This window comes from Octopus sinensis, linkage group LG12 (genome assembly GCF_006345805.1).
Source record: "Octopus sinensis linkage group LG12, ASM634580v1, whole genome shotgun sequence".
Lineage (NCBI taxonomy): Eukaryota > Metazoa > Mollusca > Cephalopoda > Octopoda > Octopodidae > Octopus > Octopus sinensis.
Window position 1 is genome coordinate 23,251,786 of NC_043008.1, and position 24,264 is coordinate 23,276,049.

General features: G+C 32.7%; 1 protein-coding gene and 1 long non-coding RNA gene across 2 annotated transcripts in view; one reads left to right on the forward strand and one right to left on the reverse strand.

Moving 5' to 3' along the window:
• Positions 1 to 24,264, forward strand: part of LOC115218047 (IQ domain-containing protein H-like) — a 396,498-nt gene that overhangs the window by 182,518 nt on the left and 189,716 nt on the right. The window contains exon 10 of the mRNA XM_029787806.2: positions 21,482 to 21,709. Within this exon, the coding sequence (XP_029643666.2) occupies positions 21,482 to 21,709 (228 nt within the window). The remainder of the gene's footprint in view (positions 1 to 21,481; positions 21,710 to 24,264) is intronic.
• On the reverse strand, positions 6,047 to 12,801 carry LOC118765582. The gene is made up of 3 exons (XR_005001442.1): positions 12,790 to 12,801; positions 7,001 to 7,004; positions 6,047 to 6,221 (listed from the first exon to the last, which is right to left on the reverse strand). It is a non-coding gene; the product is annotated as an uncharacterized LOC118765582 (long non-coding RNA).

The following is a 24,264-nucleotide window of genomic DNA, read 5'->3' on the forward strand; positions in this document are numbered from 1 at the left end:
AAGGATAAAATATGTATATCCAAATTTTGTTATCTGTTATTTCCTTCATCAAGTCTTCTGTAATAATAATTCTTGTTGTATACTTTTTGCACTGAGGAGAACAGTGATATGTAATTAATTTAATTTAATCAAATTAATTTTAATTATTCTACCATGTTATTTACATGTTAATATCACTGTTCAAAATGAGTGTATGCATGTATTAAAACTCTTTTGTATTTCAACATCTCTTCTCCATTTTTTAACATACTCGTTGAGTTTCTATGGAATACCTTTCCATAAATTCTCATAACACACCATATACATTTCATAATAATTTCATATTCACAAAAATCTTACACCAGTGAGCTGCCAGCAAAATTTGAAGAATCTTTGTTAGAAATCGCCCTTTGGAACCCTCCAAAGTAAAGGATGAAATATAATTCAACTTTTCCACATATATATTACTATTAACATTATTAATAAACCTTATATTAATAAGAAACCGATTTCTAATAAAAATAAAAATGGAGAAGATTAATATTGAGACATCTCTTAAGGACGTCCCTTTACTTAGCAGTAAGGAGTACATTAAGGATATTATAACTAAATTCCATGATCTCACCTGAAGAATGAGATGGAAAGCTCTTTTCTTTGACAAACAAAATAGTACAGAAGAAGAATTAGACAACAAAACAAACAAAGAACTCATGAATATTAGAAGAAATTTTAAATCCAAGAAAATCCCACCAGCAAATAGGATATTAGAAAATTTTGAAGATGACCTATGGAACCTACTAAGAAATATTAAGTTAAAAAAAGCGTTCAAAGGAATTATCACCTACGTTATTTGAAGCAAAAAGTTAATGAACTCAGATAATTAAAAAGTATTATTGTACAGTCCGATAAAACAGGAAATCTATACAATGTAGATGTAGATCTATACTATAATCTCCTACACAAAGAAATTACAAAGAAATATAAGATTGTAAATAAAGATGTTCTTAAATCTATTAACATTAAAGCCGAACAAATAATGAGTGATTACTGAATCGATGATGTAACTGAAGTTTATGAACCATCTAGACCTAGAATTAGCCTGAAAGATCACAAACCTAACTTTCATACCGATCCAAAGGTAAGGCTCATCTGCCCCTGAAAATCTGACATCAGAAAACTAAGCAAATTTATCTTAGATTAATACCTACATTTATTGAAATCCAAAATAAAACTCAACCTGTGGTCAAAAACACTAGATACAATCAACTGGTTCACCAACATACAAGATAAGAAAAAAATGTAAATTCATCCAACTTGACACAGACAACTATTACCAATCTATCAACCCTATATTACTTAATAAAGCACTTATCTTTGCCAAGAATAGGACTAAATTATCAATGAAAGAAATTAAAATCATATTTGAAGCTAGAAAAACTATAATTTCTCATCAAGGTAAATATTGGATAAGGAAGGATGCACCAGACTGTTTTGATGTAACCAATTTAGTCAGAATTTACCTTCTACACCTACTTAAAGAAGAATTCCCTGAATTAGAAGATGGTCTTTACTGCAACAATGCACTATTCTTAGTTAGAAATACCTCCAACAAGAAACTTGAATTCTACAAAAGAAGACTACACAATTTCTTCAAAAACCAAGGACTATCCATCGCTATTGAAAAAGATAATAACTCTGTGAACTTCCTAGATGTTAACTTTAACTTTAATACTTCCTCATGTCAACCTTACCACAAACCTAACAGCAATATCATATACATGAATGACCAAAGTAACCATCCTTATAACATTATAAAAAATCTGACCACTAACATAGAAAGAATTAATCTATTATCATCTAATGAAGACGTATTTTACAAACATAAACACTACTATAATCTTGCATTTAAGAAAGCAGGATACAAATATGAAATCAAGTACAATAAAAACAAGAGCACCAATACTAATAATACCAAATGTTTTCTAGATATGAACAACACAGACAATATTAAGTCAACTGGTGAATTAGTACACCCCGACAAACAAAAACTCTCAATAATAGTCATCAAGGCAACATTAGCAATAGACATAAATCCTACAACAGCAATAAACATACTAATCAACTTAATCAATATGAGCACCATAACCAATATCTTACTAAAAGAATAATACTAATTTCAGCAATTCACAAATCAGTAATTACACTAATAATAATGTAATAAAATTCAAGACTGCTGACAATAAACACATAAAACAATTAATTATAGACAGAAATAAGAATACAAAACCAATAAACATAAAGAATAAAAATAAAAATTATCGCATCTCATCTAATCCTTCCAGTGATACACTCAGCCATACAAATCATATTAATATAGATAAAAATAATATAGAAAAAAAGAAACCAATACCATGTGTAAGAATAGATGCCCCCCCAAAAAAAACATAACCCACTATGATAATAAAGAAATCAACAATAACACTACTTAGATCATAATACTTTTTGCCAAACATCTAAAATCTAATTTTATTAGATCCATTAGAATTATAATTAATAAAATCTTCAAAAACTATAATATTTAATAACAAAAAAATTAGATTTGGATTTTCAGTCTCTCCAAACCATTTTAGGATAATTTCCTCCTTTAACAATAAGAAACTGGACCAGTTCTATAATAAAAAAAAACATCATCTAATATACCTTGTAACTCTAATAACTAACAACTACTATAATAATAGCCAAAACTCCAGTACCCCTAATACATATAGACATAACAGCATAGTACCACCTAATTGTAATTGTAGAAACCGAAACACTTGTGAAGTAGATGGAAATTGCAAAATGAAAGTATACACCAAGCAAACATTATTAACCATAATTCCTCTAAATATACATACATCAGTTGTACAAAGAATTCTATAAAATTAGGAATAAATAATCATAAATTGTTCTTTAATGACCCTAGAAAAGAAAATAGCACAGGTCTATCTAAAATAATTTGGCAGCTCAAAAGAAACAATATAGATTACTCAATATCTTGGAAAATCCTATCTTCAGCCCCATCTTATAGATATAATAATAAAATTTGCAGATTATGCCTGGAAGAAAGTTATAAAATAATGAGAAGGAATGGTCTCCTTGTTAATACTAGGGATGAAAAAGTTTTTTCCTGTAAACACATGTCAAAATTCCTTTTTATTAATCTTAAATGATATTTCCCGTCCCCTACTTTATTTTAATATCATTTCCCTTTTCATTCTAATATCTCTATTTTTAAAAAATAGCTCTATATATTTTAACCCTTTCTATGATATAAGATTAATAATCATCAAAAACTCTGCACATCAATTTATTTTATATTATATGGATCTATTTCTTATTTAACCATCTCATAATTACATGACCCACCCTATATTGTCTAAGATCTTCTCAAAACCTCTATACACCTCCTTTTCCCTCAATATATTTTTACATCTTCCCTTTGTGTATAATATGCCTTTCCTTCTTGTAATTTATTTCATTTACATAATACGTACTTAAACTGCCCCCCTCTCTTACCTATTCCAATTATTATTGTTTAATGTTACTTGCCATTCTACTTGATTATTTAATTACATCTTACAGCTGATATATGCAAGCACATAATACTTCTTGGTGTTCAACCTGCCTACAATGTGTGCATTTATAGATATCGTTTTCATTTGTCATTGTGTGTGTACATCTAACTTATTTATATTATTTTTAAATATTATTATTATTATCATTATTATTATTATTATTATTATTATTATTATTATTATTATTATTATTATTATTACTGTTCTTCTTCTTCTTACTATTGGGTGCTTATTAACTATATGTTATCACCAATTTATAATGTTTTAAAAATGGGTGCACATATAGATATGTCCCACACTCACAAACACAGCTATACATATATATGTAAATATATACACCGTTATATAGACATACATATAAATATATATGTATGTTTATCTCCCCTACATTGTTAATTTTCAGTATTACATTATATTATACCTATGAACATTTTTTAAAAATATCTTTAGTCACGGCAAGTATTCACTATTTTAATTCTGTAATATTAACAATTAATTTTCCTATTTTCATTTTTTTACCTTATATTTAATACACTTGGCAATGCATCAATCTAATCAGGGAGGATATAAACAGTGCTCATCAAGTAGACACTTTAACAGATATAAGAAATCACAGAAAATGTGATATATATAAATATGCATATGCACACATGCATGCACACACACATATACGCATATATGTATACACACACACACACCACACACACACACATATATATACATACACATATAAATTACCTTAATACAAAGTTATATCTTGAGATTGCTAGTGACAACAACACTCAAAATATATAACAGGCAGGAATTGTAGTGCTCAAATGAGCTGTATACACTTATTAATCCAAGGAGAGGCAATGTGAGCAGCAACTAAAGGAACATTACAAAATCCACAGAAAGATCAAACACATACATATATTCATTTATATCTACAGAACAGATATAAAGTCCGATGTTTAAAAATATAGTAATGTATAAATATATAAACATCATATAAAAATATATATATATATAAGAATCAATGTTGCATTGAATTTACACTTTGGGTCCACTAGATGTGGTTTGTGCATAAGGAAAGCATATATTATATTGAAAAATTATAACAATGCAATGTTAAATAAATTCACTGATGCAATACCAGCGTGTGCGCATAAGATCCACTCAACGTTCTGTAAGAAATTTAAAAATAAAAATAACAATAAAAATTAGAGGTAATAATAACAATTGAATTAAATATAGTAAGTAGTAATTAAAATCAAACTAAAGTATAATAATTAAATCGTAATATAACAATTAAAAGTAAAAATTGCTATTAGTATAAAATGTAAAAAGCACCATCTGTCCGTGGCCATTTGCCAGCTCTGTCTGGCACCTGTGCGGGTGGCACATAAAAAGCACCAACTACACTCACGGAGTGGTTGGCGTTGGGAAGGGCATCCAGCCGTAGAAACACTGCCAGATCAGACTGGGCCTGATGCAGCCTTCTGGCTTCACAGACCCCAGTTGAACCGTCCAACCCATGCTAGCATGGAAAGCGGATGCTAAATGATTGATGATGATGATGATGATGATGATGATGATGATGATGAATCAAGGACTTGAACTCGAATATGTGGTTTTACACGAATGGGATTAAATTAAAAAATTAAAAATTAAAAATTAAATTAAAGTGCAGAAGTGAAATAGTCCAGATGGAGCTGTGCACATACCCTTTACTATGGCTTCTAAATTAAATTATATGCTTATTAAGTAGCATTCAGTATCTATGTGAATTTTTGGGAGTATGTAATGTCTGGTCTCTTGCGTATAGCCGGTATGTAATTGTGCATTTATTTCCGTGTATTATGTGTTGTGTGTAAAAAACATCCTGATGAGGTGAGTGTCAATTTCAAATATATATGTTTCATATTAATTGGCGTGTCTCCGAAACGGCCTATAGATGAACATTTATGTATTTTTGTAATTTTGTATATTTATCTTTTCTGTATTTTTCTCTGGCTGGTTGTGCGAGGTGGGCCTGATGAGCTGCCCTCTTCCTTGCTAGTAATTCCTGGATCTCCTTGTCATTTACATCGAACCAGTCCTTGTTTTTTTTCTTTGTGCGCCCAAGAACTTCCATAGATGTCTTAAGGATGGCTGATTTCAGGTTCTCCCACAAGGTGTCTAGGGTGGTGTCATCAGTGCAGGGAGATTCGTTTAGTCTTTGCTGCAGGTTTGCTTGGAACTTGATTTTCACTTCCTCCCGGCACAAGCTGTCGACATTGAGTTTCTTTATGGGGTTACCTTTCTTCTTGGGTTTGGGTTTGAGCTGCAGTTTGAGCTTGCAGCGGACAAGGCAATGGTTGGTGTGGCACTCTGCACTGGGCATCACTCTTGTGTGTAGAACATCTTTCAGGTCCCGCTGGCGCACAAAGACTGCCTCAAGAAGTCTCTAACAGCATGTCAAATTAACCACCAATGCTGGTCAGACCTGGCTGCGGACCGTGATGTCTGGCGCCACACGATCTTCAATGCAGTCAGCAAGTTTGAGGAACAAAGAAGAGACGCACTTAAAGACAAGAGACGCAGGAGGAAGGCGCGAGCCACCTCTGACACCACACTGGATGTTACCTTCATCTGTGGACACTGCTCACAGACCTGCCTTTCCCATATCGGACTTGTCAGTCATGAGCGTGCATGCACACGACGTGGACAGTCTTCCTGATCTTCATTCGTGAAGCCAAGCCATGATTTTTCTCTGGAATTTTGATACATCATTTTAATATGTCATTGTGTTTTATTACCCCAAATTTTTAAATTAACAAATTTTTACTATATGTTTTATGATTTTAAGCATGTTTTATATATGCAACATTGATTCTTATATATTTATATATTTTTATATGATGTTTATATATTTATATATTACTATATTTTTAAACGTCGGACTTTATATCTGTTCTGTAGATATAAATTAATATATGAATATATGTATGTGTTTGATCTTTCTGTGGATTTTGTAATGTTCCTTTAGTTGCTGCTCACATTGCCTCCCCTCGGATTAATAAGTACATACACATATATACATATATATATATATATATATATATATATATATATATATATATATATATATATATATATATATATATATATATATATGTACATACATACAAGTACACACATATCCATCTACATATATACATATATACACATCCATACATAAATATGCATCTATCTATCTATCTATCTATCTATCTATCTATCTGTCTATCCATATACATATATGGAAATATATATTTTCATTTAGAGATAGTAGGCCCCTTCATCTCACCATATAAAAATGAATTTTTATTTTAAATACCTACTACTTTATAACTACTTTATACATTTCCTGGTTCCTAAACCACTCCGTGTTTTGCTGGAACCATTCTTAAAATATAACCCCAATCATCAGGCCCCTATATCACTTTCTCATAGTTCAATACTATAAACTATATTTTAATTTTTTTTAAATAAAAATTCTTTTTTATATGGTGAGATGAAGGGGCCTACTATCTCTAAATGAAAATATATATTTCTTCATTGAGAATAATTTGAACCCCTGTTATGCTGGAATTTTTATTCCCTAACAAATAAAATTAAATAAAACATATATATATATATATATACACACACATACATACATACACATACACACATACATATACTCACAACACTCACATATATACATACGCATATGTTTATAGATGTGTATGACCATGTATTTACACACAAGCACATTTATGCATTTACATATACACACAAATTCATACACATGCCCAAAGCATAGATACACTCAAATAATATTTACATACAGAAACACACACTTACATAAATAGAGACACACATCTGTATTTGTTCTTGTATGTATGTATACTATGTATGAGTATACATAGTATACATACATACAAGAACAAATACAGATATACTTGCATATACATATATGGGAAGCTAAGTAGTGAAGGGAATGCTAAAATTTGAAAATGCCATTAACCCTTTCGTTACCGTATTTATTTTGAGATGCTCTGTTTTTCTTTGAATTACTTTAAATATAACAAAGAATTTAGTAAAATAGCTTAGTTATCATTAAGCTAGTGTTAGGAACATAAATTGTGACTAAATTTTGGTGGAAGATTTTAATTCAAAACTTATAAAAACAAGACATTTGTACTCAGAGCCAGGGCCGGTTTCAGCCGGGTTGGTAACGAAAGGGTTAAGGAAATGTACTTCATATGGTGAGAGAAGAGAAGATATAGATAAATGGGGAGGGAGAAAGAGAAAACAAAGTTAAAATAAAGAGAGAGGAGAGAGGAACAGGCAAAATTGGATGGGTAAAAGATGGGAAGAAAAGATGAAGGGAGGAATAAAGGTTATGGGAAGTAAGAATGAAGAACAGAGAAAAGATAATTTGCAGAAATTATTATTAGGAACAGGGTAGATACTATTCATAAAAACTAAAAGAGTGTCTTTTCCAATGTGTAAACTTGCTCTGTAAACATGTTCACGAGTTTATGTCTGGAAAAGAGGATAGAAAATTGCACTTCCATACACAGAGGACAAAAAGATTTCTCTTTGACATAGGGGAATGATCTAGATAAAATTTTCCAATCTAAAGAAATAAGTTTGTTAGAGTCTTTAATGTGCCAGATTAGTCTACTAAGTCCTGTGGAATTACACTTAAGTTTGTATTTGAAGGTAGAAAAGTGGTTCGCCAGTCAGGATTTTAAATCCATAGAAGAAAATCCAATATAGAAAAGTTACTTTGTTCCAGAGGTAATCTTGCATTGGTACACAGTATTTTCAATACGGCAATTTCCATTTAGGACACAGGTGTTATTTGGGCCGCAGTTGTAAGGCCTAATATCATTGATATTACTATTCAAGGAGAGATTATCATTAATATTATTGTTAATATTATTAAAGTTATTTGAGTTATTAGGAGAGACACTGTTAATTTTTAGAATATAGCTGTTATATGATGATATAATTTGTGAGATATTGGTGGTGTTAGAGAAACCTAATCTGATATGGTGTGTGTGTTGAAAATTCAGTGATACCTTTAATTAATGGGGAAGTTCCTTTCTATAAGATAATAAAATAAGAGGGGAAGGTTACTTTTTACTTGTTTTCTGTATGGAATAATAAACCAGATATTTTTACTAGAGTTGCGTGAGCTATTGAGAGATTTATTATTAAAAAACCCAGTGTCATTTGTAAAGTAGTGTAAAAAGGATGGGGAAGCATAGCTACTTCCCATTGACTGTTGTTTTTAGGATTACGAAGGTAAGGAATATGGATATTTTGATGAAATGAGGTATTACTTGGATTGTTGGCTATGGGAGGAGCAATATAAGTACTTCTGTTGTTATTGTGTCTATTACTGCTAATAATGTTATTACTACTGTTACTGTTATTAGTATTTTATTTTATCATTTTTTATTTTTTTATTTCATTATTTTTTATTTTATAATTTTTTTATGCACCCTTTTCAAGCCTAGCCAGGTTCATGGGCCCGGTTTCCCAGTTTCTGTGGCATATGTGTTCCCTGCAGCTGGACGGGACACCAGTCCATCACAGTGTTACTCAAGAAACAGGGAGAAAGTGTGAGAGAAAGTTAGGGCGAAAGAGTACTACAGGGGTTGCCACCACCCCTTGCCAGAGCCTCATGGAGTTTTAGGTGTCTTCACTTAATAAACACACACAATGCCTGGTCTGGGAATTGAAACCACGATCCTCCAACCGCGAGTCTGCTGCCCTAATCACTGGGCCATTGTGCCTTCGTTATTAGTATAATATCATTATTATTACTACTATAATTATTATCAATAATGTAATTACCATCAATGAGATGATTAGAGGGAGAGTTAGGTACAAATTGGTTATAATATTTAATTTGTTACTTAAATCCTGCTTCATATAAAGCTGAGTTATAAAAATCAGTGTTTCATTAATTTCATCGTGGGCTATGTGTGAACCATAGGGCTTTATTAAGGATGATAGGATTGAAAGAGCAATAATAGCTGCAGATATCAAACTGGATAAATTTAGTGTTTAGTTTATTATCAATAGAATTGAACCAGTCTACAACTTGGAAGGAGTTAGACCATAAATTATTTTTGCTAATAAAGGAATGTACTTATCCAGAATATTTTTGCTCAGTATACTAATATCCAATCAAGAAGGACAGGGTTATTGAAGAAGTTGGGTTTGTGATCCTTTAAGACAAAACATGGTTGCTTTGGATTTAAAGGCTCAGTTTTCATTTGTAAATGATATTTTTCCATAATTTTCTTAGCCCCTAGATTGGCCTTTCCGATAGTGTTTTTAGTCATAGTTTTGTATATTTTTTATATTTCCTTCCTGAGCAGCTTAATGTAAAAATCCTTGTTTAAGTGATACAGGTAACCAGTTTTATCCGATTGAACAAGGAGGCCTTCCATGCTGTATAAGTGTACAATTTATAGGAAAGATCTAGGGGAATAATTACAAGGTAGCTAAAAGTTGCTTAAGTGTCGCAGGAAACAATGATCACACTTGTGTGGGATTTGATTCTGGGAATAAGCAAGATGTATTTAAGAGAAAATAGGAACAATTTAAAATGGAGACAAATGCTCAAGATGTTATTAAATCATTTATATCTTCATATCATTATATCTTCATATGTTTCGATGGGTACATTCAAAATACATCTGACAGGATGAACAATGATCAGGAATACATAAATCTCATCAGGGACAATATAAACAGCAGTGCTCATCAAATAGACATTTTAACAGATATCAGAGACCACAGTAAATGTGACGTATATAAATATGCGTATGCACACACACACACATATATGCATATATGTATACATATATATATATATATATATATACACATATACTAACATATATATATATATACATATATACATATACACACATATATACATGTAACACAACACCCATCTACATATATATACATCCTTACATAAATATACATATATATATAAATATATACACATACATACACATACAAACATAATATACTAATAACACTCACATATATACATACGCATACATTTTTAGACATGTACGACCACATACTTGCACACATAAGCACACGTACACATACACACACTCACACCAGATGATACACATGCCCAAAGTATAGATACACCCAAATACACACTTACATACACAAACACACACATAAACACATACACACATTTGTACACATACACAGTATACATTCATACAGGAATGAATACAGATATACATGCATATACATATATGAGAAGCTAAGTAGTGAAGGGAATGCTACAATTTGAAAATGCTATTAACGAAATATACTTCATAGGGTGAGAAGGTATAGATAAATAGGGAGGAGGGAAAGGGGAAAACAAAGTCAAAATAGAAAGAGAGAGGTGAAAGAAATGGGCAAAACTGGATAGATAACTAACCTGAAATACTTCAGTATCTTTAGCAGCCACCATAACAATATAACAAAAAATTTGATGAAAAAATATATCGCTTAGAATATCTAAATTGGCTACTAATGAAACAGTTTTCAATAGTAACACTGATTTTTATAACTTAGCGTTATATAAAGCAGGATTTAAGGAACAAATTAAATATTATAACCAATTTGTACCTAACTCTCCCTCTGTGTCTGTGTATGCATGTATGTATATATATATGTATATTTATGTATGGATGTGTATATATGTAGATGGGTATATGTGTATGTATGTATGTGTGTATATATGTATATATGTATATATGTGTATGTATATATATATATATATATATATATATTTATATTATATAGAGGGTACTATTATTCATAGGTACCGCACACTAGGAGGGACTTTTGCAGTCAAAACTACTAAAATAAACAAATTGTACCGAATGCAAATCTTCAAAGTAAGTCATTTGACTGCAAAAGTCCCTCCTAGCGTGCGGTACCTATGAATAATAGTACCCATTATATAATATAAATAAATATTTTCAAAGTGGAAAAATTTACAGATTTTTTTCTCTTACCAGGTTTTTCACGCTAACTACTGATAATTTCTTATAAAGATTTTATCCTTAATTTTAAATTTATATTTTTCACCGGGATAGTTCAATACTGAATTTTTGTTCCAAGTAGGCAAGTTGTTACCGAAATGCATTGCGAATGAGCCCGCCATTTTCATAGATATGTAAAGATAAACATTCGTACATGCTGCGGCGAATTCTACGGTTGGCTGTCGGGTTTGTAATGTTGTGTTTTTTCTTATATGTCTTGAATTCGTTGCACTGAAGAGCATAGAATGCATATTCTGCATTGATTGCGAAATCACAGGTGATTTGTAACTAAATTCTGTTTTTAAATGACTGCTTTGAAGTTTTGCATTCGGTACAATTTGTTTATTTTAGTAGTTTTGACTGCAAAAGTCCCTCCTAGTGTGCGGTACCTATGAATAATAGTATCCTCTATATAATATAAATAAATATTTTCAAAGTGGAAAAATTTACAGATTTTTTTCTCTTACAAGGTTTTTCACGCTAACTACTGATAATTTCTTATAAAGATTTTATCCTTAATTTTAAATATATATATATATATATATATATATATATATATATACAGCCTTGGCCAAAAATATTAGGCCACCCCAATGTTTTGGGGTTCTGCTGTGCACATGGTAGGTTATGGTATATTTCACAATATACATTAGTTTTAATATATGGCTGATCCTCCTTTAGCATCAATTACCACTTTTATACTATTAGGCATTGAATCAACTAGTTTCTTGCAGGTGCTAGGTGCAATTTTACTCCATTCTTCTCTTAAGGTTTGGTACAAATGCTCTTTATTTTCAATTTTTGTGTTTCTGATAGCTTCACCAATAGTTCCTCATAGTTGTTTGATTGGATTTAGATTGGGACTTTGAGCTGGACAGTCCATGGGAACAATATTCTGTGTCTCAAACCATTGACGAGTATTATTTGCTGTATGACATGGAGCGTTGTCCTGTTGAAACATAACACTGTTTTTCGACACTCCTGGATGCAATTTAGCAGTTGATGGCTCTAAAACATCTGATAACTTAGAAGCATAGGTAGCTGAATTTATCCTTCCCTGACATAAAAAATTTCTCTGGGTCCTGTGGCAGACATGCAGGCCCACACCATGTTAGAACCACTCCCATATTTTACAGTTGGTACCTGACATTCAGCCTTAAATGCTTCCCCAAGTCCGTATTGTATGAAAGTTGCACCAGATGTACTAAAAACCTGAGTAAAAACATGAAAAATATTAGCTTTATGTTGGATAATTTTTTTATATATTTTGGGCAACAAACCAATTACATTAAATTTATTTGTTGATTGAATATGTACTATCTTACCTCATAGTTACTTTCATCAGACAACATGACTTTTGACCATTGCTCACTGGTCCAATTTGAGTGTTTTTTTGGCCCACAGAAGATGTTTTTCCATATCCGCTTCAGAAACCCATGGCTTCTTGCTGGCTTTACAGCCTTTCAGACTGTACTCTACAAGCCTTCTTGTAACAGTTATTTGTGAAGTATTTGCTTTGTTGAAGTCCACACAGAGCTCCGATGACGTTTTTCTTCTGTTTCTGAGTGACTGACAGATGATGGATCTATCATCACGAGGTGATGTAATCTTTTTTCTGCCTGTTCTTTGTATTGTCTTCACATTTTTTGTCTCTCTGAAGTGCTTGAGAGTCGTTTGCACTGCACATTGAGAACATTTCATCTTCTGAGCAATTTGCCTTTGAGGCATTCCTGAAAGTAGTATCAGTAAGGAAATCAGAAATAGTATAGAACTTGGAGAAAAAAGATTAGGACAGATCCCTAGGGAATAAATGACACAATAAATGATAGAAACTAACAGGACCCATGAATGTTTCACAGAATTAATGGTAAACCTTTTGGGATATTTCTGAAAACTTTATCCAAAACTACCTGAAAACATAGCCTGTGTTGTATCTGTATGGAAAGATAGTTGCTCATTTGCTACTCATTGAACAGTGAAATAAATAGGAATATAATAATTACTTAATGCCTTTTATATATACACTTTATATACTTTATGCAAAATTTTATAGACTTAATACACAGGACTCATAAAATAAATTTTCACTCTTATTTTTCCATTTTCCCCATAAACAAAAAGGAAAAAAAATTTCCATACATATGATACAACCGTTAGTTAAATTGCATATATCTGCCATATAAATAAGTGTGAATATTTCATGGAATTGCACTTATGTGTATGCATTAAGTGATAGGTGATATGAAAAACTTAATTCAATTAAAAATACACTCTTCACTATCCAATCACCACCACTACCACCTCCATTTCTCTCTTCCCCCTCCGTCCCTCTCTCCTCTCTCTCTCTCTGCCTTTCTTTAACCTCACCATTAGAACATCAGCTCTCCGCTAAAATCATATTTTTAACTCCTCCTCTACAGTTACAATTACTTTCTGAATTATATATATATATATATTAATAAATATAAGGGTAGCAAAAAATTCTAGAAAAAATTCTCTGCTACCAGCGGTCTGGCGAGAAAGAAAAGATTGTCAAAGACTATATAATATACATTCAACAATATAAGGAATGGCCATAATAGGACATTCGACTCACTAGAAAGAGCAGCCAAACTCAAACCACTAAATAGTTGTAATTCTGAAATTGAAAGAGAAATAAAAACGTTTACCCCTTCATCTCTGGACTATGCAAAGTTTCAGCTGTTGTTATATTTCTGCAGCTTTTAAATAAAGCATATTACTCTACCTCTGGTATTTGAGTACTTTTTTTCCACCTTGTTTCACATTTATGTGCTTACTCCGGTATATATATATATATCTGCATTAATTCAGAATAACAAGAATATATATATATATATATAATATATATATATATATATATATATATACTAGCATTATGACCCGGCAACGCCGTGTCATAGTGCTAGTGCATATATATATGTGTACATATTACATGTACATCATCTACACATAAAATACAAAATACAAAGTTATATCTTGACATTGCTAGTGATAACAATACTCAAAATATATAACAGACTGGAATTGTAGGCCCATCTCTTGCAATTTCAATGAATTGTATCTTGTCCTCCCTCTTGTATAGAAGTGTGGCTACAATCCAGCCTACCTCTACTTCTGGGGGACATTTAAAATTTTTATCCGGGACGTCCTACGTCCCAGATATAAAGGTAAAAGTAAAATATTTCCACTTTGCAAGGTTCGAGTCGAGTACTCCCTTGCACGCTCCGTTGACTCGAACCTTGCTTCTATTGTGGCGAATTTACCGCCTCTGGTTAGATACTTGATATCTTTCATAGTCGAACCATGACACTTTTCAATGGTGCTTTCCTCCAGGTGTTCAAATCTTTTTTTTTTCTCTACATTGTATACTTTATAGACAATAGTCTTTTCTTTAATTTTATTTTTTATTTCGTTTGGTGGTGTTATCCTAGATTCACCGTCTTTGTCAGTGATCAATCCGAAATAGGTTTGTATTTCTTCCATTTTAATTTTAATGAGTTCACCACCTGCCAACGGCTGCAGCAAAATTCATTTTTGGACTTTCTTCTATTGAAGACATTTTAACAAAAATGCTTCCATGTAAACGGTGAAATTATTGTCAATTTCCTCAAACAGAGACACAATTCAATTTTTAAACAATAACCAAAGCTCCTTCTCCCAAAGGGGGAGGGTTACAGTTTACAATTATTTAACATATGCAACACAACAACGCTTCCCTTACGAGGAACCAACAAACATGATAACGATAGTTAAACAGTAATAATAATAACAACAAACCTTACGGTGAATCAAAAAGCAGTACTCTGTTGAAGCTATAGGCCTTTATGGATCAGAAATAAACCAACAGCAGTAGAAGCATCTATTCGAGAAAACAGACATTACATACAGCCAAACTTCATATAGATACTTAACGCTAGCTAATTAGCAAATAATCTAATGTAAAAGATGTGCACAGCTCCATCTGGACTATTCCATTTCTGCACTTAAATTTTATTTTTTATTTATTCCCACTCATGTGAAACCACTTATTCAAGTTCAAGTCATTGATGCAATTTTATACCAATTGCTATTTTTACTATTAATTGTTATGTTACGATTTAATTATTATATAGTTTGATTTTAATTATTACTTACTACATATTATTCAATTGTTATTATTATCTCTAATTTTTATTGTTAAAGTGAAAGTATCTGACATAAAATAGAGAGCTGTTTTTGTTTCACTTTTAACACGTAATACTGAAATAGTGGAGAAGATATGATATTGCTATGGGCTCGCCCTAGGCAAGAAGTTGAACATTTTTTTGCCGATGACACTCGCTGGACCCTAAGTAAGGCATGTGTAAAATTTGAATGAAATTGGTTGTGTAGTTCTCAAGTTTTAGGGAAACACACAGACAGACAGACAGACACACATTCTCAGTTTTATATATATAGAGATATATATATATTTGCCATCTCAATATGGCTTACCACTAAGGGTGGATGTTACTGTAGCTTGTAGCCCCAGGAGAACATCTCCAGCTGGCTATAGACACACTTTCTGTGCCCTATTGGTATTTGCAAAGGGAGGTCATCCTTCCCTCGTTAACCTAAGTGATACGCACGGACTGCAGTTTCTGGGTATTGACCCGTCATCAGCTCACGACAATCACCGGTTTTCAATGGAAGGGAGTCCCAATGCAAATATTGTCGTGCAGTTACTGTCTATACCTCGTTCAGAGATTTATTATTGCTTGTATACACTTTTTCAAGATCAGTGATGAAAAGTCACTGGAAAAAGGATATAAATATTTGCATTGAGACTCCCTTCCATCGAAAACCGGTGATTGTCGTGTGTTGATGACGGGTCAATACCCAGAAACTGCAGTCCGTGCGTATCACTTAGGTTGACGAAGGAAGAATGACCTCCCTTTGCAAATACCGATAGGGCATAGCCAGCTAGAGAAGATGTTCTCCTGGGGCTACAAGCTACAGTAACATCCACCCTTAGTGGTTAGCCATATTGAGATGGCAAATATACTTCACATTGTCATACAGTTCCTGTCTATACCTCGTTCAGAGATTTATTATTGCTTATATATATATATATATAATATATGTATGTATGTATGTATGTATATATATATATATATTATATATATATATATATGTATGTATGTATGTATGTATGTATGTATATATATATATATATATATATATATATATATATATATATATATATATATACATACATATATATATATATATGTGTATATATATATACATACATCACGTGATCACGTGACCAACCAGACCATCAGATGTTGCTACACATCGCTGGTCACAATGCGTTCGCATTGTTTTAGCCTTTGAATGACGCCACCCCGCTGGCTAAGCGAGCAGGCCAACAGAAGAAAGAGTGAGAGAAAGAGTGGTGAAAGAGTACAGCAGGGATCACCACCCCCTGCCAGAGCCTCGTGGAGTTTTTTAGGTGTTTTCGCTCAATAAACACACACAACACCCGGTCTGGGAATCGAAACTGCGATCCTACGACCGCGAGTCCACTGCCCTAACCTGATATATATATATATATATATATATATATATATATATATATATATCAGGGGTGTGCGGTGATCTTTCTGGCTGGGGAAGCAATGACCAAAATTTTCTGTCACATAGACATTTGAATCAAGTTGACATGTTCATATACTGCTTTTTAAAATTAAAAAATCACATTTTATATTAAGGGTATTCTGTAATTTCAGAAAGTATAAAATATTAGTTGAATAAATGCAGAAAACTTTGCATGTATCTTTACGCCGTTTTTCAGATGGAAGCTGAATGTCAACTTGCTTCCCTTTTCCTATGAAAGTGTTTCATAACAACATAAAATTATATATATCATAGGTATTGCAAATTGACAAAAACTTAATCTAAGAGTATAAGTATTTATTAGCATCTGAAACTATTCATTATCTGCTCTAACTAGAAAAAAGTTGTCATTTTTATCGGAAAAAATGTTAAAATATTGTACCAAAAAGATGCAACAGCTTGTGTTGCTCCCTTTGCATAGATTTTTTTGTGATGTCTACCACTGCTTGTTGTCTCATGCTAATTCCAACAATAAAAGTCTGAAACTTGTGATGTCATGTAGCTTATATTCATTTTACAGAACATTAGAAGAACAATCTTATGAAAAATAAGTAATATAGTTTCAATTTTGCTTCCATGCTCCACATGTCTATGATGTAAATATATATATACATATACATATATTTATAAAAAGTGTAGGTGGCATATGAGCAGGTATATATTTATAAAAAGAAGTTTGAAAACGCCACTATATGGCGATAGTAGTAGTGGTGGTAGTGGTAGTTGGAGTTGTATAATTCCTTTTTTCTTTTCGGAAAACCAATATATGGTTTTAATGTTCATGGCATAGGGTGTTTAGACTCGGTCCAAATTTTCTAATGAAATGGAGTTCTTTGTTATGACGTTGAGTGAAAGTTTCATTGTTACTGAATTGGTAAAGTGGGAAAGTTGTGAATTTGGGATTTTTATTTGATGCACATCTGTCTATGTGGCTGCTGACAGGTATTTTCCTGTATTCAGGATTCCTAATTTGGGATGTATGTACTGCCATCCTTTATCGTAGGCTGTTTTTTGTATGGCCAATATATTGACCATACAATAGAATATAAGAGTAATAGCTTAGAAGATACACAGGAGAATTTGGAAATTATCTCCTGCAAAGTGGAAACTATTAATGGAAGTAGTAGAACTATCAAGTGCAATTTCACAAGGAACAGGATTTGCCTGCTTAACTCTAATTGTAGGTATGAAACTATTGTATATATATGTAAGGTTGCCTCAAAGAATAGGGAGTACTTCTATATTGGAGCTAGATCATGTCATATCACGCAAAGAGTTGCCAATCATTTAAATTTGATTAGATATAGGGACAAAATGAATACTGTTAGCCTTAGTAAACTAATTTAGGCACTAAAAGATTGTAACAAAGTATATTCCATTGGCTGGGAAATAATTAGTAAGGTAAAACCTTATAGAACAGGTGATAATAGATGCGACTTTTGTGTAGAAGAAATGTACCATATTTTCACTTCTAAGTTTACTCTTATAAACACAAGACAGGAACAGGTTCTAAGATGTCTACACTTGAGAAAATATCCATTAAAACAATTTAAATAAACACAACTCACCATCTATAGTAATTATGCTAGCTACAATAATGATTATAATAATAAATGATATTTATACTAATATTTCTACTACTAAAAGTAAAATATTTCTGAGTAAATAATGTATTCCCATGCAGTTACATGTAAACAAAACTGATAGGATTAACTGAAATCTGAATAAATATTTTTAAAGCCATAGTTCAACTGCAATACCAGCAGAAGTTTTACTTATTTGGGGTTTATACCCTCAATATTATTGTTATTATTAGTAGTAATATTAGTATAAATATAAGACCAGTATTCCATCAAATATTACCTCAGATATAACACTATTACCTTCAACTGAATACCAATGCAGGATGCTTGTTTGAATCAGTTCACTTTGAAAACATTGTGCGTGATGGACTATTGATGAAATTGCCATGACTAAAATGCATAATTGCATACAAAGCAATGTGCAGTAACTGCAGTCAAAACATGTGGGTCAGGTGTATATGGTGTAGAAAACTTTTAAATAAAGAAAATTTGGATGTGAATAAAATCTCTGCTCTCTTCTTCATTATCAATGTTATATATATATATATATATATATATATATATGAAATATAAAGAATAAATGTTTTATAAGACATTGTCAACTACAGCACTAAAATTATCTGAATGGGATTAATGTGTTTATTGCACCAAGTGTCTGCCTGTATTCCTCTAACTCTTTTTTATCTTGTTATCTGATTGTCTATAATTTACAACTCCTCCCTACTTTATCTTATCCTTGAATGACAGCTTCAGAACATTTTCTTTGTATATCTTAAATACCAATATCTTCATTTATATTTCCATTTGTTGAATATCAATATATCACTCAATAAGTCCTTACTTTTTGAGTCCATTTTGAGAAGATTTTCTGAAAAAAATGTAGTAATAAACAGGAATCCATTAATTTGCTTTATTTCATTTTATGCCGCTCTGTATATTTTATTCTTCATAGATATGCCTTGATTCTTTATGGATCCTTAGAACTGATATACGAGGTGGTACTGCAAAGTTCCTGGCTTTGGGTAAAAGAAAATACAGGTGGATCAGTTAATTATGATTTTATTCAACATATTCCCCTCTCAGATTTACACATTTATTTATTACAGCAGTCCTTCAGTTTTTTCTAAGCCCTGTAAAAGAACTTGGATGGTTGGACCACCAACTGGGCCTTTTGTGATGCCCTTAAAGCTAGGAACTTTTCAGCACCCCCTTCTGTACACACACACACACAAAGTAAAAGAATCTATGATCTTCTATGATCTTCTTCCCTTCAAAACAAGGGGGTAATGTCAACATAAATAAATACATTTTGGAGTAATTGGTTAAAAAAGTTCCCTGACCCATGTTACAGAGAATGCCTGAGGATATCTCACAAATGTTGTGTACAGCAAAGGCAAGCAGTATTCATCTGTTGATGAACTTGAAATGGCAATAAAGAAGACCTGAGAAGAGCTTCCACTCAATCTGTAGCAAAAGTTGATTGGGATCATGAAATCGCATGTCTTTGAAGTAATTCAGAAAGGCCATGGTCAAAAACACTATTGTTGATGTATTGCATAAGAATATCCTTAAAATATAACATAATTTTCCTGTTTTGCATCATTTTTTACATTACTCAACCTGGTGTAGTTTTGAACTCTGTATGTTGTTTTTTGAATCATTATCTAATTCATTTTTGGATTTCAATAAATCTGAATATTGCAATGCCTTCTATTCCATTTCTTATTTAGAGGTGAATTTTATGAATTTGGGCAGTATAGTTTGCCAGTAAAAACAGACAGTTCTCTGGCTTTATAGTTTTGAAAAGCAGTTTAGTCATACATACAGTTCAAAAGAAAATGGGAAATTGTGATATTATTGCATTTACTAAAGGAATTAGCAGCATAATTGAAGTAAATGTGTATCAATTGAGAATCAAAAGCTTATGTCTTGTCTTAAGTGTTTGCCACAAATTAATATGAAATATTTATTTCAAATTTTGGCATAAGCCAGAAATTTCAGGGGAAGGAGTAAGTCAATTACAACCCCAGTATTTAACTGGTACTTATTTTAATAACCCCAAAAAGGTGAAAGGTGAAGCCAACTTCAGTGGAATTTGAACTTAGAATGTAAAGACAGATTAAATATCACTAAGCGTTTTTCTCAACACTGCTCACCACCTTATTAATATGAAATAGTAAATGACTAGAATTCTGTTGAAGATGTGAAATAATTGTTTAAAGAAGAAACATCTAATGGTTGTTGAAATTAGTTTTGTTGAAATTGTAAAATTACCTTTACTTTCTGACACTTGAATTGCTGCAGAAAATTTTATAGTAGATTTTTTACCTTTTAATTTTTTTAGTTTTTGTCAAGTATGACAGGTTATGCATACAATAAATCCAATAGTAAGCTATGGATAGCTCCATTCATTTCCATGTGACATCACTATCTTTCTCAGTCAATTCTATTATAATTTTCAGTCAAGAAACTTTTTCTTATATTATGAGCGTTAATATACTGTAGTACAATAATCTTGATAATTAAATAAAATCTCTGTTTTTTCTTTCTCTTCCTTCCTAACTGTTTACAGGGTCGTAAATACTGTGGTCCTTATGGTAAAATATATGCAGCCATTACTGTACAAAGCAACTGGCGAAGAATGAAAGACAGAAAAAAATTCCTTGAGTACCAGCGGAGAAAGTGGGCTTCTGGCATTGTTGCTGTTGCATGGACAGTACATATGAGAGTTCAGCGATACAAGGCTCTTTTAAGACAGACAAGAGCAGACAATATAGAAATATATAAACTCAAGATTAAGGTAATATAGTTTAATATAGTTCAACGTTAACTTTGTTGCACATTCAAGATGCTCTTCTTTTTTGTGCCTGAAGGACATTTGTCACACGTTTTAAGATTATTTAAAATATATAATCAATAATAATCATGGGCCTATTAGAATTTATAGATTATTTGAAAAGTTGAAAGCCATCCCCTTTGTCATTATCCTCATCATGATGAACATGTTTATATCATCAAAGCCACCATCATTATTACTACTACTAACATCATTCTGTTTCTTCACCCCTCTATCTCTAGTTATATGTGGAAATGAAAGTCACATGATTATACAAGTTGTCTCTTCAGTGTAACAGATTGATGTCTTGCTTTCTTCCTCATTTCATATGCTCAGCCTTTCTCATATATTAAGTAATTATTATCTTGTTATACACTATATTTACCAAATGTATGTAATACATACATGCATATTTCAGGGATGTAAGACTCTGCTGTCTCTCATTAATTCTCTGCAGACAGACTCTGTCTGAAATGTTGGATTTTCCACATGACACAGCAAGTCATTGTACTCTTTTTATCAATTTCACTAAAGGATGCAAGTCTTGCTGATGCAGACCAATACCTGTCTATGGAGTCTGTTTGAGGATCTATACATACATATTTACATACATACACATTCATACATGTATTCATATTTAGTTAAATGAAGTAAGATTATTGACTGATATGTGATATGAATATTGCATTCTATGTGAAAACTCGAGTGACAAAAGATTACTTCAGCAGAGATTGCAAGTTATGGAAGTTAGAGCTATATGTATTCAATAAAACTGTCCTACTATGCTTTTACAGTCTCATTTGGCAAATTAAATTAAGCACTCAAAGAAATTTGCAGCTTGGACATCAGGACTAGAAAAATACTAACATTGACTGGTAAATTCCACACCAAACAATGACATTGACTAGGTCTATATTAAATGGTGGGATGAGGGTAGAGGCTTAAGATCACTCCAAAGTATCTTTGAGTGCTACATCTTGCTATTTAGACAACTATTGAAAGTAAAGAGAGAAATGAATACATCTTGTGTGTTTACTCAACAGGAGGGGTAATAACATCATGGTAGTAGGTGAAGAAATCTTGAATGAGTACACTGAGTTTACAATTACTCCATATGAACCAAGGGTGGTTGGGCATACTTAAACAAAAATTTGGAAGAGAAATACTCATCTTACTAGCAGAAAGTTATGCATGGGTCCATCAATATTGACAGGAATAAGTAGCCTTTCTTGGACTGACAATAAGTAAATCACTTCTCACCTAGAAGGTTATGCTCTTTACTACTACGAGTAGGAGATAGCTACGAAATACCTGATTAACAAATGAAATAAGGATGCCACTAAAACTCTATGGAAGATATCACTCATTTTATTAGTAGCTGTCCAAAAATGATCACAAGAAGTCACCTTCCTATCTGATATAACATTGTTGCTAAGACATTCTCCAATGCTACACACAGGAAGGGCCAGTTTGGTGGTACTGGCAACGTCCACGTCCAAATGGTGCTTTTTACGTTCCACCTTCACAGGAGCCAGTCCAGCAGCACTGGCGACATCCTCACTTGAATGTTTCACATGCCACCAGCACAAGTGCTAGTAAGGCAACGTGGTAACGATCACGCTCGAATGGTGTGCTTAACATGCCACTGGCACATAGGCCAGTTTGTTGCTCAGGCAACGCTCTCACTTGTATGGTACTCTTAGCGCTCCACTAGCAACGGATGCCGGTCACCGAGTTTGATTTCGACTTCGATTTCACTTGCCTCAACTGGTCTTCACAAGCAGAGATTAGTGTCCAATGAAGAAAAGGTACGCATAAGTGGACTGGTTACCCCCTAGCATAGGCCACAAGGTTATGGTCACTCTTGCGCTTGCTGAGTCTTCTGGAGCACAGCATATTTCCAGAGGTCCCAGTCACTAGTCATTGCGTCGGTGAGGCCCAATGTTTGATGGTCATGCTTCACCACCTCATCCCAGGTATTTCTGGGTCTACCTCTTCCACAGGTTCCCTCAACCGCCAGGGTGTGGCACTTTTTCACACAGCTAACCATATCCATTCTCGCCACATGACCATACCAGCACAGTCGTCTCTCTTGCACACCACATCTGATGCTTCTTAGATCCAACCTTTCTCTCAGGGTACTAACACTCAGTTGAGTATGCACACTGGCATTACACATCCATCGGACATGCTGGCTTCATTTCTTGCAAGCTTACACATATCCTCAGCAGTCAGAGCCCATGTTTCACTGCCATGTAGCATGACTGTTCGTACACATGTGTCGTACAGTCTACCTTTTACTCTGAACGAGAGGCCTTTTGTCACCAGCAGAGGTAAGAGCTCTCTGAACTTTGCCCAGGCTATTCTTATTCTAGCAGCTACACTTTCAGTGGACCCTCCTCCGCTACTGATTTGGTCACCTAGGTAACGGAAGCTATCAACTACTTCTAGTTTTTCTCCCTGGAATGTGGCGGAAGTTGGTCTCTGCACATTTTCAGTGTTATATATAGCTCCTGAGC